Below are 19,108 nucleotides of genomic sequence, written 5' to 3'. Positions count from 1 at the left end.
AGCTAAGCTGAAAGTTATGTAAAAAACTGATAAAAGCAAGTTGCTCATAACATTATTACTTCTAATGGTTATAAAAGATTTTCTAAATGCAAATATGTACGTTTGCAAAGATGTACGTTCATTATCAGAAATGCTGAGAGCCTCTTCAGAGACCCACTGTGCACTGTGGACGTGCTCGACCTGAGGATGACACCACTTGTAACAGCAGACCTCATGCAAACGGCAGCACAGCCAGGACAACACACTTGGACACTTCAGGTTGAGTAACCTGTCTAAAGCATACATTTTTCCTGCTTGCTTTCTTTTTTAATTAAAATAATTTCATTTTGTGTGTGGATTTTTGCCTGCATGTATGAGTAGGGACTACTTGTATGCCTGGTGTCTGAGGAAGGCAGAAAGGACATTAGATCCCTGGAACTGGAGCCATCACCTGGGTGCTGGGACTTGAACACGGACAGTCTGCAGAGTAGTCCGTGCTCTAAACTAAGTCGTCTCTCCAGTCACGTGGGATTTTCAAGACAGGGTTTCTTGTGTAGCCCTGGCAGTCCTGGAACTCACTTTGTAGATCAGGCTGGCCCTGAACTCACAGAGAACTGCTTGACTTTGCCTCCACTGGGATACAAGGTGTGCGCCACCACTGCCCAGCTAAGATGACTTTCTGTTGGTCCAGAATGAATTACTGAGCACATTCAGTTTACTTTAGCTCCTGGTCATCTTTGAGTTTCAGTTGATTATCTCCACATTCAAAAGAATCGAAAAGCAGATGCATTTCTCAAGAAAATAAATTCATCTCATAAATTCATATTAATTCTGGAATACTTTTATTCTAACTCTGGTTTAATATTGCACTATGTCCCATTGAAAAATGAAGTAAATGAGTTCCTTTATTAAACTGGCTTAATTAAAAAAAATTACCATGAACTTCATTAGGAAAAAAAAGGAATTATATTACCATTTCCTTGAAAATGGTTACAATGCTCATAAACAAAGCTCCTATAATGCATAAGTTATAAATTTAATAGATATTAAAAATGCGCATGGGGCCTGAGAGAGGGCTCAGTGAGTAAAAGCACCTGCTCACAAACTGGAGACGATCCAAGTTCCGTCTCTGACAGCGGCGTGAAGGTGGGCGAGAGCAACTCTGGACAGTTGTCCTCGGACCTCCACATGGGGATGTGCTGCAGCCTAATCATGATCCCTTCTTGTAGTCTAGATACTGGGAAAGTCCCTCCGAGATGTAACTGTGGGCGACCTTTGGACAGCGGAGTGAGATAAGGAAACGTGGGCACGGAGGCTCAGGACGGCTAGACTTACAGAAAGTAGGGAAGTTATTCTTTCTACTCACAATGGGGCCAGCCTTTTCCTCATAAAAATCAAACAACCTTTCAAGGACTGAACATACACCTATCATTCAGTCCTATCTGACTCTAAAACCACTTCTACCTCAGTAAATGGTCAAGTACCTGACTGCCAAGAGACGACATTCAGAGTTTCCTATGATACTCCTGCTTTTTACATAGATCTATAATAAAGTTTCCTTCTAAACAAAACCTGTCACTGTCCATTTTAAATACACTGTGACCTTCTTTCTACATAACTCCCTTTAAAATTCCTCAATGTTAATGTCACCCAACATTAACCTCTGGCCTCCAGGTGCATCCACATGCATTCATCCATCTCTTCTTGCCACACACCTTGTCAAATTTTCTCCTCTCCTCTAAGCATCTACTCTCCAGCCTCAACAGTTTTTAATGTCTTTCAAGCCTGTCACAACATTCTGATTTGCCCAGTGTTACATGTAACTTTCCTATGTCAGTTCTGGGCACTGGGACCTTATTAGTGCGCACACTCTTGATTCAGGTAAGATGCAGGTCATGGAGAACGAAGCACTTGACCAGGTATTGCTGTAAGACGGCTCTTCCCCTCTTGTCCTGGCAAAGGCTTTTGACTTCATTACTCCAGCAATAGTTTGTGCATACTGACACACTTGATAACTGCTCTGTGTAAATGTCTGTGTTCAAATATCACTACTTTTTTCTTTAGAAATTCTGTTTTATGGAGCTAAAGTTGTGCTTGAACTTTCCCCGCTTCCTCCAGGCATATTCCATTATAAACTCCATTAGCTAATTTAGATTACACATGAGCTTTGCTTAACTTCTAACAAATACTTTCAGAGCTGAGCCTCTAATTCTCAGGCCATCACAGCTCTCTGGCCAGGGTCCCATCACTTCTTCATAGGAAGAGTTCTCCTTGCACACTCACAGCAGGCATCACGGCTCTCCCACCAGGGTCTGTCACTTCTTCTCCTTGAACACTCACAGCGGTAGTCCCTCATTTGCTTCCTCTATCTTTTCGAAGTTGAAAATCTAACAAGATGAATCAGGAGGGATAGTGACTTCTGCTTTTAGTGGAACAAAGTTTATACAGGAAATGGACACTTAGGTTATCAAACTAAAATATTAGATCCCTGCTGACTATCTAGCCTATGTTATAAAAAGCATGGCTTGCCGGGCGGTGGTGGCGCACGCCTTTAATCCCAGCACTCGGGAGGCAGAGGCAGATCTCTGTGAGTTCGAGACCAGCCTGGTCTACAAGAGCTAGTTCCAGGACAGGCTCCAAAGCCACAGAGAAACCCTGTCTCGAAAAAAAAAAACCAAAAAAAAAAAAAAAAAAAAATTAAAAAAAAAAAATAAAAAATAAAAAGCATGGCTTACAGCATCCACATAAATAGATCATTTGTAATCAATCTTCAAAATAATCTTCATCAGTACCCAACTTTCTAAGTTTTAATTTCCAGAGGGCCTTACAGTTCCCCAACAGACTGCTTTTACAACTTAATTTATTCTGAACAAAAGCAACCCTCCATGGTTACATTCCAATTTAAAAAGACAAATTCCAGGATTAATGAGTGCTTGTGGCACTCAAGAGCACATTTATCCTACCTGAAATGGCCTGTCCCCTCTGCTGAGGACTGTGACCAGGCATACAACACAGAACCATGGTACTTTGAAACACTTCCTGTCATCTGGTGTCCCCTATGAATCACTAGGAGGCTTAATTACTTTTTTTTTTTTTTTTTTTGTGGGCCAAGATGATAATTCTCTCATTATTTGTCTAACATGCATTTCCATGGTTCTGTTGAGAATTCAGTCTTTCACCCTTCTCGATCTCTTAGTTCCCTTTCTTGAACTCTGTCTTTTACTGAGAGCCAGAGGGCACTTCCTTCCTAGTTTTACTTTACTAAACATAGCATAGAGAGAACACTCAACAGGACAGTCAAAGTTTTTCAGTTTTGCTTGTAACTATGGAAAGCAGAAGTTCTTACTGCAGTCTTTAAGTCTTAGTTTAATCATTTATAATCGAGTGGGTTGATACGGGCCTTGAGGATGTTTCTCTCCCAGCTGTTACTAGAGATGACGACCGTGTTGGCCCTGGACTTCTCCAGAGTGTGACATTTCATAGTGTTCCACTGTGTACCAGAACATGAAAGCCTAACATCATTCTGTCCTGCATTCTTGCTCACGATATAATGAAGTATCAAGGCTTTAAAATTATACAACACAGAGGATTAAAAACTACCTTTAAAGATTATGAGATAGCTAGAGTAAAACAGGTACGGCAAGTTGAACCCAAACTTTCAAAAAAGTTCACTCTGTTCTTATGCCTGGGTTTACTATACGGTGGGTTATACACAGTCAGCTACAGTTCAACACAGCAAGGATACAACAACAGGACAGTGCACTGTAGGCTTCAAAAAGATGGATTGCGATGTCCAGTCTTTTCGAATCTACAATTTGTAAGTTGTTCACCAAGGCTAATTTATGTAGATGTGGTATAACAACTGAAAAAGGAAAAAAAGAAGTTGTTACATTTTATTCCAATCATGTATACACAAACCTCATATTTTACAATGCACAATTATTATAATTTATATGATTTCATTTTAATACTAGATGCTTTCAAACACTTATCGCCATCCTTTGCTTGTTCTTTCTTATTAGTCAAGACTGTACGCTTTTTCAAATAAGTGATTTGTGATTTGAGAGAGAATAAACACTACCACCACTGTCTGGTTCTGAGGACTCTTTACAAATGATCTCATCTCACCTCCCAATCTCCCTGTGGAAAAACACTAAACAAATGAACAAGACACAGCTTACACGTACTATGCTGCGGTTCCTTAATTACCACCACTGCTACATAAAAGGTACATGCCTTTTCCCTTTTCAATAAGAAGTTATCTTGTTTCCTCACAATACAACAAGTATCTCCACTTTCTCAAAGTTTAACCACTGTTAAAAAGCACTCTGAATTTCCAGTCACTGAGGGAGAGAATAGAGTGGGACTGCAGAGACGTCTGTAAAGTAAAAGCCACGGCTTAGGAACAATAGACAGTGACAACAGCAATCATCCTGGATGCCCATGATTTTCTCTTTCTAGGCAGAGACTCCCCAGAAAGCCAGCTTTCTGCAGGAATGGCTTCAGAACCAGTGACTGTTTATCTGGTTAGAGAACACACCCCTCTAGCAACCATAGTGACCTCTTCCTTGTTTACACTGAGTCTGATGTAAAAGCATGTCTTCTGGAAGAACTGTTTCCTACACACACAAAGACTGTGAGCACAGTTTTCATGCTTCTCACTAAATAATGACAAAACCCCCAACAGAACAACCAACAATGTCCATTTTGAGGGGTCTTTGTTAAAATGAGTAACACAGACTTGATAAATCGGCTCACATGTTTAATCCCAGAACTATATAGGTGGAAGGAGGGAGGTTTAAAGTAGGCTATAGGAAGCCCCACTTAAAAAGAGGGAAATAAAAACAAGGCAACAAATAAAAACAAAACAAAAAACTCAAATCAAAAGAATAACAATATCATTAAGAAGGGCTCTACAGACTGGAGAGAGTTAAGAATATTTGTTGCTCTTGCAGAGGACTCAGGTTCCATTCCCAATACCCACTTGGCAGCCCACAATTAATCACAATTCCACTTCCATACAGATCTAACAAGATGTCTAGCCTTTGTGTGCGCTGTACACTTGTACACACACATATGCAGGCAAATACTCTACAAGTAGCTAGATATAAAGAACTAAAGAGTGTTCTAGAAAAACAACCAATGTTTAAGATAGAAGTAAGGGACTGTAGTGATGGTTCTGTGGTCAAGAGCACTTGCTGCTGCTTATCTTGCAGAGGACTGGGCTTTGGTTCCCAGAATCCACATGGGGGCTCACAATCATTGGTAACTTCAGTTTCTGGGGTCTAATGTCCCTTTCTGGCTTCCTTGGGTACCAGGCTCCCATGCAGTGCAGATATACATTTAGGACCCCCCGCCCCCCCACACCCAAACAAGTTTTAAAACAGATATAAGACTAAAAGATCTAATGAAAAATTGGGAAATAATAAGGGCTATTAAAAGAACCAATATTAGTTAAGGAACAGAGTGATAAATAATTATTCTAATTATTCCAGTTTCTCTACTTTTTCTCTAAACACCCAAAGAGAACTACCTATAAAGATGGATAGTTAAGAATATTACATTCTTTCTGATATGGGCTTAATTTCGCTGTAAGTCCTATTTATAGATTTGACATTAAATTTTTCAAGATAAAGCCTCTTGAACAATAAAGTAGTTCAAAATGGGGAGATCAAAAATTTTTTCCCCTAAAAATATTTTCAGGAGACAATCAGACATCAGAGACAATAGTTAACTGGATCTAGAGCCAACTAAAGCCTTCCTGAGCACACCTTTCGGGACTACTGGGAGCAAACCAAATCCTGCTCTTTCTATCACACGGTTCTTACACACTTAATAGGTAGGCATTGTTTGTGTGAATAACACTCACATAGGAGGTCTACTTCTTAAAGTTCTTAAAAACTCTAAAGAGACATTGAAATACTGATAATGTTTGCTCTGAGAAATAACCCTTGGTCTAGAATAACTAGGGACAAAGTCTCCATGGCCCCATGCAAACAACTGGCTCTACTTTATGCTCATGGCAGTCCAGACAGGTTCCCCCTCCACATCTCACTGTGAGTGCATTCAAACAGGCTACATAATGCTCTGTTTGGGACTGAACACAACAAGATGGCATAGGCCAAAGACCCATCTTACTCACCTCAAAGAAACTACTGTGCCAGTGATGTCAGGCCATACATTCCGAGATCTGACTAAAAGCACATGTAAATGTGGTGTTGTAACATTAGGACTATCTATAATTCCTGTTGGCTGGGCATACCAACCAGATGAGAAGAGACTACCCTGCCAGTGTTAGGAAGTGCTATCGCCCTCAACAAGCCTTTCAGACATTGCACTCCAAATAATGACTATTTTTTTTTTCTGATATTCTGATTGTAAAACTGGTTTTAAAAAATCAGTCTGGCTATATAATAAAGAGCCTATTAGAGAATACAATTTTTTTAGTAGAAACCAAACTGACTTAAGTTGCTAACCCTATGACCCTCTAGGAAGCATGTAAAATTGCTGACACTAAAAGCACATAAAGTATCACAATGATCACAAATACGCTTTGGGATAATGACGATGTCACTCAAAAAGTGTAATAAATGCTGAGGGCCAGAGTAAGGAGGAGAATGTCGGAACTAGAGAAAGAAGCTAGCAGAGCACTGTGCAGATCCAAACACTGATGCTGAAAACAGAGCTAGCTGTGCATGAGCTGACGGCACCCGGGAGGACTGTGAACTTCCTGTAAGAATGTGACTTTAAGCATAAACACATCCCTAAAGCTTTGATTAAGAAAGTCTCTTAAACCAGGAAGCAGTGGTGCATGCCTTTAATCCCAACACTCAGGAGGTAGAGGTGGGTGGATTTCTGTGAGTTCAAGGCCAGGCTGGTCTACAAACTGAGTTCCAGGACAGCCCGGGGTATTACAGAGAAACCCTGCTTAAAACAAACAAACAAACAAACAAACAAACAAACACAAAGAAAGAAAGAAAGAAAGAAAGAAAGAAAGAAAGAAAGAAAGAAAGAAAGAAAGAAAAGGTCTCTTACGTAACTATAGGTGGGGGGGGGCTACTCTTCCTGTTTTATTTATAGCTGGTGTTGGGAACACAACAGGGATCAATTGAAGGGGAGTTTTTAGGAAGTGAGAAATGAAGAGCAGCAAAGTTTTGGTGCCCAGACAAGCCCTTTGTGATGGCACAATGCAGGAACAGGTATGAAGGGGACTTACACTCATCTCGGAACCGGGGTTCGGCATTAGGCCCGACTCTGCCAAATGTTCTGATAATCTCTGTATGCAAAGAATGCTGGTCTTGGTACTGAGGATCTTCCAGAAAAGAAGCCAACTGCATCTTCACTCTTTCTAGCAACTTAAAATCAGATATAGATTATTAAAAACGGAGTAGTGCTGCTAGGGTGAACAATAAGCAGATTAAAAATCACCTTTCACAGTGGATTTATGCTGCAAAGCTTTGATAGTGAAATCTTACTCAGAAAAGATCTCATTTTCTGTTTGTGCAGTAATTCTTAATTTAGATTAACAATAAAAACACACCTGACAAAAATTAGAAAGAAATGAAAAAATCCAAACCAACTATATAAGGAAGGGCTGGTAAGATTCTGAGTTTGTATCTGAGTTCTGATTCTCACATCAGCGTGAGCACCAATGGCCCTCCTCCTAGCATCAGTGAGTCATCAGTGACTGACACTTTAGTCACATTTCCTACACATCTTATTTTAGGACTTAAGGCCATGTTGAAATTCTGCCAAGACTGCAAGCGTTGCAGAAAGATGTGTTCTTTTTTCTGTTGCTTTGTCAGTGAAATATAGAAGAAAAAAGGGGAAAATATTCTTTCTATAACTAAAATTTAATTTTTATTATAAGAATCTTTAGACAATGAAATTCCCTTGAATTTCTTATTTTGGTGAGCATACATGATTTATTTTATAATCCACAAGATTTTTTTCTATCTGTCTAGTATGACAAAAAGAAAAAATCCTGATGCTCATCTTTTTTTTTTTTTTTTTTTTTTTTTTAAGGGTTTCAAGACAGGGTTTTTCTGTGTAATAGCCCTAGATGTCCTGGAACTTGTAGATCAGGATGGCCTTGAACTCACAGAGATCCACCTGCTTCTGCCTGTGCTGGGATTAAAGACATGCGCCACCACCGCTGGCCTGACACTCATCTTGATACATGTTTTTTTTAAGGAGTTTTATTTTAGGGTGTGAGTGTCTCCACGTGTGCATACATGTGTATGCACCATGAGTGCACCTGCTGCCTGGAGGCCAGGAGACGACATCTTATCCCTCGAAGCTGGGGTTATGGATGGTTGCTGACTCTCCATGTGGGTGCTGGAACCAAACCCAGGCCCTTTGCTGGAACAGCAAGTACTCTTAACTACTGAGATATCTTTAGTATATTGAGAAGTGTGCTATATTTAATGTTACAGTTAGGCATAAAACATAAAAACCTTGAAATAAAACCAGTTTTAGAATCAAAATCATCTTTACGGAGGAAAAGCTTGTGAAAACCTCAAGCAGGCAAGGCAGGGTTTATGGTGGTACAAGCTACAAGAGCTACATAACCTATTAGAGGGTTTTATAATGCAGCATCAATGGAAGTTGTCAGGCCACAGGTGCCCTCTCTGCTTCATTTGTAGCTTTGTTTTCACAATGTTTTGTGACAAAATACATCTTCAAACTAGCAATCAAAAATGTATGCTGGGCATGGTACTTGGGCGGCAAAAGCAGGCAGATCTCTGTGAGTGCAAGGGCAGCTTGGTCTATATAGGTAGTATCAGACCAGCCAAGGGTATTCAGTAAGACTGCATTAAAAAACAAAACAAAACAGAAAAAGATTGTATATAGATTGGCTTATATCCAGCTAGGTCATAGTTAATTTTTTAATTGAAAAAACTAATACAGAAATGGAACAGTTTCTTAGAATAAACAGTTTAGGTTATGGTGCTTTTAAATATTATCTTCCTCTGATCAATAATTAAGAAATGCCATTAAGTTCCAATGCTCTCTGGCCCCACCTTTAGTTATACTATTAGAAATATGTCATCATCACCAGCACAGAGGTAATAAGCAAATGTCCATTTCCTACCTCTCTCTGAATAACTGTTTCCATAATAGTGCCAAACGCTGGGATCGTAGCAATCCTAACAGAGCTGTTAGAAATCAAAAAGGAAGGAGACTGAGACTTCCCTGTGAGACCACAGGATCATCATTAACATATGTATCAAAATAAGCACAAGGTAGAAATCCCGCATTAGTCTAGCAATGACAGTTAAACTTTTAAAGAGCAGACCAAGAAGAATGCTCAATGAGACAGGCAGGATAACTCAAGGTCACAGTCTGTGAACTCACAATTCAGGATCACCGGACAAGGTAACAAGGGCCGGAGCAACCCGCTTGTCAACTAATGCTTCACTCATGCCTCGAAGAGTCAGCTGTAAACCAGTCAACATGCAATAAAAAATGGTTTGGTAAACTGGAATGAGAACTGGGTTAGCTGTGACTGAGGATGGGCAGGCAGAGTCCCTGGTCTTTCTTGCTTTAGTCATCCACATGAGACATTAAAATGTTAAGCCTTTGGTTCATGCCACTACACTCACTGGCAACAACCTGTTAGTGAAATTAGCAGAGCATCCTTTCTTGGCTTAGAAGAAATAGTCCATCAGCTTGTTTTGGTTTTGAAAGTGTTCCTTGATTATTAATGCAAATACTTTTTTCTCTTTATATGGCCTCCAAATTAGGCTAATTTTGAGGCTGACTTAAAAAACAACCCCAACAATGTACTAATAGCAATGTGATAAAGTTTCAAATCAAGTAAGCATAAGACCTGCCATGACTATTTTCAAGAGATTCTGCAGTGACTGTTAGCAGCATGATGGTTATTTCTTGACAGGCACATTTAGAAAGGAATGCTGGTCATAGAAGGCAGGGCCAACACTTACATTTCAGGGTCACTGGAGAGAGTAATGAGAGCAGGAACCACCCTCTGAGCTACCAGAGTCTCATTCACCCCCTTCACCAACAGCTGATTGGTCAGCACAGGGGGTATTCACAGGTGGTGCATGAAAGCAAACAGTGCGCCATGGGAAGAATAAAGGAACAAAGAGAGAAAGAGAGAAAACACAAAAGCAAAACCAAAATTAGAAGCAAAGCAAATACTGCTACTGGAGTGCTTACCAAGGCAGAGAGGGCTTAGGAGGAAAGAAAGCTTAAATAGCCTAGCAGTTCACAAAAAGAGACTTGTCACCAACTGAATGGCAGTTTGTCCTTTAGGTCAAAGACTACATTGAATTCCCATCTTCAATTAAAATATAATGTAAAGCAAAAACTGACTTTTTCTTTTTGATTTTATTGAAACAAGGGTCTCACTCTGTAGTTCTGGCCGGTGCTAACTCACTATGAAGGCTGGCTTCAAACTCAATAGAGATCCACATGCCTCTGCCTCCCTTGGGCTGGGATTAAAGGCTTACGTCACTATAGCTCTTAAAAAAAATAGCTAAAAAAGAGACACATATTGTATTAACAATATAACTAGCTAAAATTATTAAAAGTCAACTGGGTATGATTTTATTATGATCACCAAAGAATAAATATGCCTTTTAAAAAGCAGATTTTAATGGCTTGTAGCCATCAACTGCTTCTGACTTTCTACAGTGAGGACATTGAAGTCTACATAAACCCCCAACCTTCTCACACAGTCTTATTATCTGAGCAATAAACATATACTTCAACATAATATCTTAGAACGTTAGACCTGGAAATCAGCTCTGGGTTCAAATTCCAGCTCTCACCCACTATCAGACACGTAGCCTTGGATGAATTACAGAATAAACTAGTTTGCTCATCTGAAAATGCTGAGTTTCTCATCCAACTCAAAGGACAAGTGTACTATTAATTTGCAAGCAAGAAATATATGCATACAAGAGATGAGTTTAGCTATTACAATTTTTATAAAAAGAAATCATTTAAAATTTGGTACCTTACCTTTAAATGTGTTTTTGCTTTCTAATTTTCTAAAAGCTTACATAATTTTTAGAGTAAATATGACCAGAACCAATGTGTTTCTCTAACAGTCATTAAAATATTTTTGTTAGTAACCAAGAGGGTAGTAGAGTATACATTTTGTTTTTGTATAGAATACCAACTCCCTGTCCCCAGCTTTGGAATGTAAGCATAAATTATTACTAAATCCTAATCAATCTGTTCACTAGTAGTAGTTCTCCTCTGATCAGAGTTCTTTTTTTTTTTTTTTTTTCCCACCTCGAAAGGCCTCCTGGGAAGGCATCTGAGCACACACGCTTCAGTAACCCTGGCTTTCTGGCTTCTAGTTCTGGCCAACATCTTACTGTGGTTAGACAAGAGACCCTAAGACTGACCCGCAGCTCAGCGTTTAGAGAGTCACAGGAACGAGAGGGCTAATAAAACAGTGGCGGCTTGGGCCACCCACTTCACTTTGGCTGATCAGAGTTCTTATGGACTTTCCATATCAAAATTGCCAAGGTGCATGCATTGATACTCCTCTTATAAAGTATGAGAAGCTTAGCTGATGTTATGTGAAGATATTTATTTCTGCAATAATCTGTTATCATTTATCAACACATTCATTCCAGAACTGATTTTGGCATTCTGAGACAATTTATTAAATGCCTACATAATTAGGCAGGAGAAAAATGACAAAAGACATTTTGTTATCATATTAATGTTACTATATTCAGGCAGGAAGAACTAGGACAAGGAATTCAAATTGTTCGTTATTATAAGAAGGTTGAACTTTGAATGAGCAAGGCCTAACTTGATGGATGCCTGCTGTCTTGAGTCTCAAAGCGGGTGATTTAGAGGACAAGTTAATCTCTCACCGCTCTGGAATCCTTAAGGTAATTACAAAAAAAAAGGTTAAAAAATTATTTGATAAATTTAAGAGTTATCAATTAATAGACATTTTACAGACTGTATGTATCCTTTGATCTTTATGTCTGGTAAGGCACATACAAACATTATCAAAGTTTAGCAGATGAAGAAACGGAGACTAGTAGAAAAGAAATGATTTTTGTCCAGGGTTTTTGAGTCGAAAGCAGAACCAGACAATGGAATGACTCATTCTTACCTGTCTTAACTGATGTCTGTGCTTTCTTTGAGTTATGGTCTAATGGTACAGTTCAATTACTTCATGATTAACTTACTAGCTATGTGAAGTTCTTTTCTATAATTTGTCACTCTAGGTCACTAACATGAGAGTCACTAAGCTTCGCCTATAAAAGAATGTCATTCATTTTCTTCTTCAAAAGGTAAGACACAGTCTCTTGTTTAATATCAGGAACAAAATAAACCCATTGGGGTTCTCCTTGTCCTGCTATCTAAAAATAAAGCTAAATTTGTGCTAAATTCCAGAAAATATACCAAATTATGTTCTTAGTATACCCATTTCTCACTTCTATCATTTTATTCTGTTGTTTTTACTTTTAAGGTAAGCTCTCAGGTAGTCCCGGTTGGCCTTGAACTCACTATGCACTGAAGAATGCTTTTGATCCCCTTGCCTGACTTCTGCACCCCCCCCCCCCCCATCTCATGTGGTCCTGGGAAGAACACAGAACCCCAGGCATGCTAGGCAAGTGGTTTAGTAACTGAGTCATACCCTCACCACAGCCTGAATACCACTTTTCTAAAAGGAAAAATGATTTTAAAATGTCCTTATTTCTTATGGTTTTATTTTTAATTTACTCATTTTGAAGGAAGCAGGCATAACTCTAAATCATAAGACATTAATGTAAAAGACATCTCATGAATCAAACATAATTTTTGGTAGATTATTTCCTCCAAATAAGGATTACTGACAGTAAAATTATACCCTAAATAAGAGTAAACTATATTTCAATGCTAATCCATCTGTCTACCTAGTACTCCTTAAATTCATAATTGACTTGAAAAAAATTTTTTAATTACTGTCAAACTAGACTCAGAAGCTCATAATCAAACGAAATGACACTGGCGACGGCGCAGACACAGAAACCAAACCAAATGTGAAAAGGGGCAGGCTATTATTTATTTGAAGTGTTTGCATTCACATGATGCATATGTATGTATGTATTAAAATTAGCAGTCAAGAGAAAGAAGTTTTCAGGCCTTACAGTAAAACTGCATGAAAAGAGTATTAATGAAGGCTTTTGAAAGGCTACATTTTTCCCTAGATAGAGACAAGCAAAGAAATTCATCTTTCATGGTAAGGCTTGCTTTTCAGCACACTGAATAATCAAAGTTATTTAAACCAAGAAGGAACTTGTACAGATTAAAAAATATCAAAATTACTCTGGCATTCATCTCAACAAATAATTCTTGATTATAGCTGTTCTTAAAAAACAAAACAGGACAAAACTTTCATTTTCCTTGTCAAGTGAATTTTTGTTTAGGCTTGATCAATCTAATTCAGACAGTTATTAAAAATTATGGGAAGCAATTTTTTAAATATGTGAAATATTCTATCCTTACAATTGAAATTTATCTTAAATTGTAGAAAAAATCTTTAATTCAGGAAGATTGAATTAATTCCTCTCAAAAACATTTTAAGTTCTACTCCCTAACCAGGAAGATATTTGCAATTGATACCTGGCTGGGCAAGGGCAAACAAGTTTTCTCCAATGGAACATCAGTGGACATATACCAACCATGCGCAGGCTAATACCCAAGAGAAATTGGTTAACAAAAAAAACAGACTCTGTGGTGCTTTTTGAATCCTTTTCGCTTTGAGTTTTTCAGGTTTTTTTTTTTTTTTTTTTTTTTTTTTGGTATTTTTCTTGTCTTATTTTTTTTAAAGCTTTTTTTAATTTTCAAGTTTTTGTTTTGTTGGCTTTTTAAAATTCTATTTTTGAAAAAGAAAGAACATTAAGTTGGTCAGGCAGGAGGTGAGGAGGATCTAAAAGGAGCTGGGGAAGAGGAAAGTATTACCGAAGTATATTGTGTAAAAAATAATTTAAAAATCAAATTCAAAAAAAGAATCACAGGCATAAAGGGACAATTTTAGTTTACATAAATCTATGTTCCTTATAGTTTTATGATTTTGTGAGATAATAGCACAAATTAGAAAAACAGAGACATGAAAACTAACATTTATTACAGCTCATATGTTCAACGCCCTATTAAGGGCTTTACAGTAGTAACTTACAGAACACTAACAAAATTCATTCAAATAGGATACTTTATATCTTTATATCTTCATTTTGTAGATGAGGAAACTAAGGTACAGACAAGTTCAACAATTAACAAAGTAATTAACAAAGTTGGTGGAAGAGATGGAAACTGAACCCAGGCAGCCTGGCTCTATGGCAAGACTCAACAGTATCAACACTAAACCAACTGAGGACTTCAAGTTCTAAAAATAAGTACATATGTCTATGGTATAAAGTGCTATCTGATGGGTAAGCTTTCAGTTATCATATTACTTGGGAAGACAGTAAGTGAATAAACTCTAGGTACATCATAGAACAATTTTGTAGACAGTTAATGACTAAAGGTCCTATTCCAGATATGTGAAATGAATACTAAAATTTCAAATAACTACATTTTATTACTATTAAAGAGTTCTACAACTTAAGTAATACCCGATACTGAGCAGTCATTTACCTCAGTAAATAGGAAAGGACTCAGAAAGACTTAATAGGATGGAATTCAAATAATGTTTAACAGAGAAATGAAACTGAAAATAACATTTAAAGAACCAATAAGGCTAGAAAACATTCTTAAATTTGCCAAGGCTAAAGTTCTGCCCCATCACACAGTTCACAACTAGATAGTATTCAATGTCATATATATATGACATATATATATATCTCACACACACATACATGACACTTAAAACTTAAAAGAGAACTTTCCCCTTCCAAAGGAAATCACGAATAGTACCGAGAGAACTGGATGCTAGTATACCTCAAACATCCTGGCAGCAGTACACCTGACAAGTGCGGAAGTGTGGACAACACCGTACCACAACACAGTCAGCAACAGCTCATGATAGGCTGGATTTGCCCTGCAGGAAAAATGACGACCTTAAGGTCAATGTCATATGCTTAACTGATTCATTGAAAATCACTATCTATGTGTGTACACATTTATTACATATATACATATTAATGAAAAAACACTGGCAGAACATATAATGAAACATAAGTTTATTATTACATCACAGCTAATATCTCACACAAGTCACTTTATGTAAGTGTAAACCATATTCAAAATTACACTTCTCTAAGCATCTATAATTGTCACAGAAATTCTAACCTATTTCATAGCATGAAAACTAAAATCACAAATAAAAACAGGAATGGTGGCCCATCCCTCTAGACAGAACATAGGAGGTGAGAGCCAAAGGACTGCAAACTCCAGGACATTCTGCACAGTGGTGCCCAGGTCTAGTAAAAACTGAATAAGCAATAAGCCTGCTTTGTCACATGGTTGTAGAGTTAAGCCCATCTTCATGGAAGATGTTATTATTAATAAATACACCTCCTAGTGGCTCTGGACGGTATCTCAGCTGCTCAGAAAGGTAGGTAGAAGGATCACCAGTTCAAAGGCAGCCCGAGCTATAAGGTCTGCCGGGGTAACAAAATGAGACTCTGTGTGGCCAAACAGAAAATAAATAAATAATTAAATAATGAAATAGACAAAGAGGCTGGGGTTACAGTTCAGTAGGAGAGCATTTGTCTGGCATGTGTATGGGACCAGATTTAGTTTCTAGTACCACAGAGAGTGACTGAGATATATGTACTTCAGTCACCATAACTTGTGATTAAAGCAGGACAAACAGGCCACAGAAAACTGAATAAGGAATCCATGATACTAGCTCTCAATTGAGGTTTCTTTCCATTTCTGGGAAACAACTTTTTAAACTCTGCACTTGATTATATTTTTCTACCAGCTTCAAAGAAAGTATCAGTCTGTGCCCTATTTCTCATTAAACAATAACAACAACCCACAACACATCAACTACAAAATATTTAAGAATATTCAAATAAGCAAAATCAAAAACAACTCAAAATGTAAAATCTTAACACTTAAAGACAATGGTGTGTGGTTAGGTTTAAAACACCATTCATTTAATGCATCCATTTGGAAAGCTGCCTGCACCTTAAAAAGATTCATGCACCTTCTTCTCTAGCCACTGAAGCCTGTGACAGCCCTTTTCCTCCCCGTTCTGGAAACCACTGCCCTGCTTCAATGTGGACAGGTGTTCTTCACCTGCTTTTAAGCCCTTGGAGTAGGATTTCCCGCTGCTATCATTTGGGAGCGTCCCTTCTTTTTTTGAGTCTTAGTTTTGTGAATCTTACATCTTTTTATTTGATACGTCTTTACAAAAACAAAACAAAACAAAACCCCCAAAATCAACAACAAAAAAACCAAAAACCTGTAAGCTATTTTGTTTTTACCCAAGTTCCACAAAAGAAGCCTTCAGGCTGTCAAGAGGAGCATGAGACAGGGAAAGCAGCGTCATTACATCTTCTAAGAAGCCAACGAGCAGCTTTCGGTCCTCTTCCTACAGAGGAAAAATATTGACAATCAATTCACAATTAAGTAGAACTAAATGCCATAATTCCCTATCTTTAATTAGAAAGGATTACCACATACTGGAAAGAGCCACCTTGAAAGCTATGTTCTGCAAACAGTCTGGTTTGTGAAGAAGAAAAACTACTACTGTTTTCAGTCCCTATTCAATGAATCATTATTACTTTCATAATAACTTTATTAAGAAATAGACAACCTGTTAGAGTTAAAAACTTTGCATGTTTAACTAATCAGAAAGCATAAGGGAAAGGAATGTGATATTCTCCCAGGAAATAAACACACAAGTTAAGGTCAAACTTTCAAAAAGGATAAAAGTCAAGGACAAATGGCTTCTGGACACAGTCAAAGTCCTGGTTAGCTTTTTGTTTGTTTGTTTTTTTGTCAGCTTGATACAAGTTAGAGTTGTCTGGGAAGACAGAACCTCAATTGATCAAACCATCTCTATCACATTTCTTGCTGATTCATGAGAGGGCAGGGCCATACCTGGGCAGGCGGTCCTGGCTGCACAAGGTTGAGCAGCCATGGACAGCAAGCCTTTAAGCAGTGTTCCTCCAACGTCCCTGCTTCAGTTCCTGTATTGGTTTCCCTCAAAGATGGACTATGCCTGGGCATGTAATCCAAACAAACCCTTTCCTCCTACATCACTTTCGGTCATGGCCTTTATCATAATAAAGAGTAAGTAACTAGCAGAAAAAAACGAGAATACCTACTATAAAATCAAGCATTAACTATAACCTTGAAAAACAAACTGCAAGAATAAAAGAATTCAGAGAAATAAGAGCTAAAAATAGAATTCTTTCGAGTTTTTAAAATTTACTAAAATTATTTCCCATTTTAAATATCAAATCAAATATTGCTTTATATATGTAGGTCAGAAATGTGTGTGTGTGTGTGTGTGTATGTGTGTGTGTCACTAGACATGAGACACCGGGTCTAGTGCATGATGAATAAGTGCTCTAGCACGGAGCTATATGACTAGACCTCAAGACAGTCTTGGTTCCCAAATAAAACTATAGACTGTGGTTTATCCTAACATAAACAGTACCTAGCAAGTAGTACTATTAACTGCTAGTCTGTGCTTTCTGAAATGACCAACCCTAGGAATGAATCTCTGATTATTACCTCAATTTAGTAAATGTTCTGTGATGGAAAAGCTCTTATTATTTTAGAAATAAAAATACATTGGGTTTCAGAGTCACTCCAGGTTCTTATCAAAATATCTTAAGTTTGTTTTGAGGTCCTACTATATGCAATACTTTGGATCTGGTAATTCATCATGCTTTAAAATAATACATTTAAAATCAAACCTCCAACAAAACTGTGAAGTTAAAAAGAGAAAAAACAAGCTGGGTTGTGGTGGTCCATGTCATTAATCCCAGCACTTGGGAAGTAGAGACAGGCAGATCTCAGTGAGTTCGAGGCCAGCCTGGTCTACAAAGTGAGTTCCAGGACAGCCAGGACTGTTACACAGAGAAAGCCTGGGAAAAACAAAACAAGCAAATAAAACCAAAAAAACCCCAACCAAACCAACCAAATAAAGGAAGAAACAATAAAGAGAGAAAACATCAATATCTGATACCATACTGATGCAATTTCCAAATCAAATGGAGAATAGTAGCACACTATTGTTTACAGTGATGTTTGGACAACATAATTCATCACTAATTTCAGGAATACTAGAGATTGTCAGTGCTATAAGACTGAAAATATCCTACACAGACACTGAATATCTATGTTAAGACATCACAGAAATTCATTTAGAGAAGCTTTAGGAATACTGTGCTACTTTTAACATTACCAGAACTTAGCTGGTACTCATGGTACAGCATTGAGTTTTAATGCTGTGACATCACTTTAATATGCTAAGAAGAAAGGTGCAATAAATATCAAGTGCTACTCTTAGCATTCAAGGTCAAAGAAGCTAGGTATTCATGGATGCAAACTCAGAAAACCATCAGTAAAAGCATGCATCTTCCTTCTTATGTTTCACTTTCTAATGTGTCTTAACATGGATCATGCTATTTCCTTAAAGCAAGAGTGAGTATTGTGGCCGTCTGCTGTTCCAGCAGTCAGCAATGACCCATACCTCCCGACATCCACCCTTCACTCACTTTCCTGAACCCGGGCTGGGCTGATGACTTATTACACTACCATAGAAGTAACGCTGTACCGATTCTGGGACTAACTCTTAGTCTAGCACATTCTGCTTTCATATCAATGCTTTGAATCATCAGGTCAGGTAATGGGAGATGGATAGAGGTCCTGTCACATGGGTGGTGAAGCTCAGTCACCCTTGTCAAAGCACCACCAACAGAACAGCTTATGTAGTATGGGTGACCACAGCAAGACCAGCAGAAGTTAGATGAGCTGTGTCCTGACTGGAGAATCATAAACAAATACATGGTTTATAATTAATAAAGACACTATGTCTGGGTAGTTTAATATAGAGCAATAATTAAGAAAAATGAAGTATTACTATCGGGTACCTTGGTGAAAACAATATAGTTTCTACTGCAGTTTTAAATTTTCCAATATATTAGATAAACCATTTAACTGAACATGGAAAACATTATGA

General features: G+C 37.9%; 1 protein-coding gene across 7 annotated transcripts in view; it reads right to left on the bottom strand.

The window, feature by feature from the left end:
* Positions 1–19,108, bottom strand: part of Relch (RAB11 binding and LisH domain, coiled-coil and HEAT repeat containing) — an 87,887-nt gene that overhangs the window by 5,662 nt on the left and 63,117 nt on the right. For 3 of the 7 annotated variants that reach the window (XM_038348904.1, XM_038348907.1, XM_038348908.1), the window contains exons 21-26: positions 16,398–16,504; positions 14,902–15,001; positions 9,927–10,009; positions 9,074–9,137; positions 7,196–7,334; positions 3,725–3,841 (exon numbers count right to left, since the gene is read on the bottom strand). In XM_038348904.1, coding sequence (XP_038204832.1) covers positions 3,725–3,841; positions 7,196–7,334; positions 9,074–9,137; positions 9,927–10,009; positions 14,902–15,001; positions 16,398–16,504 — 610 coding nt within the window. Of the gene's footprint in view, positions 1–3,724; positions 3,842–7,195; positions 7,335–9,073; positions 10,010–14,901; positions 15,002–16,397; positions 16,505–19,108 lie in introns of those variants that run through there. The other 4 variants (XM_038348905.1, XR_005287641.1, XR_005287640.1 and 1 more) reach the window with 4 other exon arrangements.

This window comes from Arvicola amphibius, chromosome 12 (assembly GCF_903992535.2).
Source record: "Arvicola amphibius chromosome 12, mArvAmp1.2, whole genome shotgun sequence".
In the NCBI taxonomy this organism is placed as follows: Eukaryota; Metazoa; Chordata; class Mammalia; order Rodentia; family Cricetidae; genus Arvicola; species Arvicola amphibius.
This window is presented reverse-complemented; position numbering and strand designations above follow the sequence as displayed.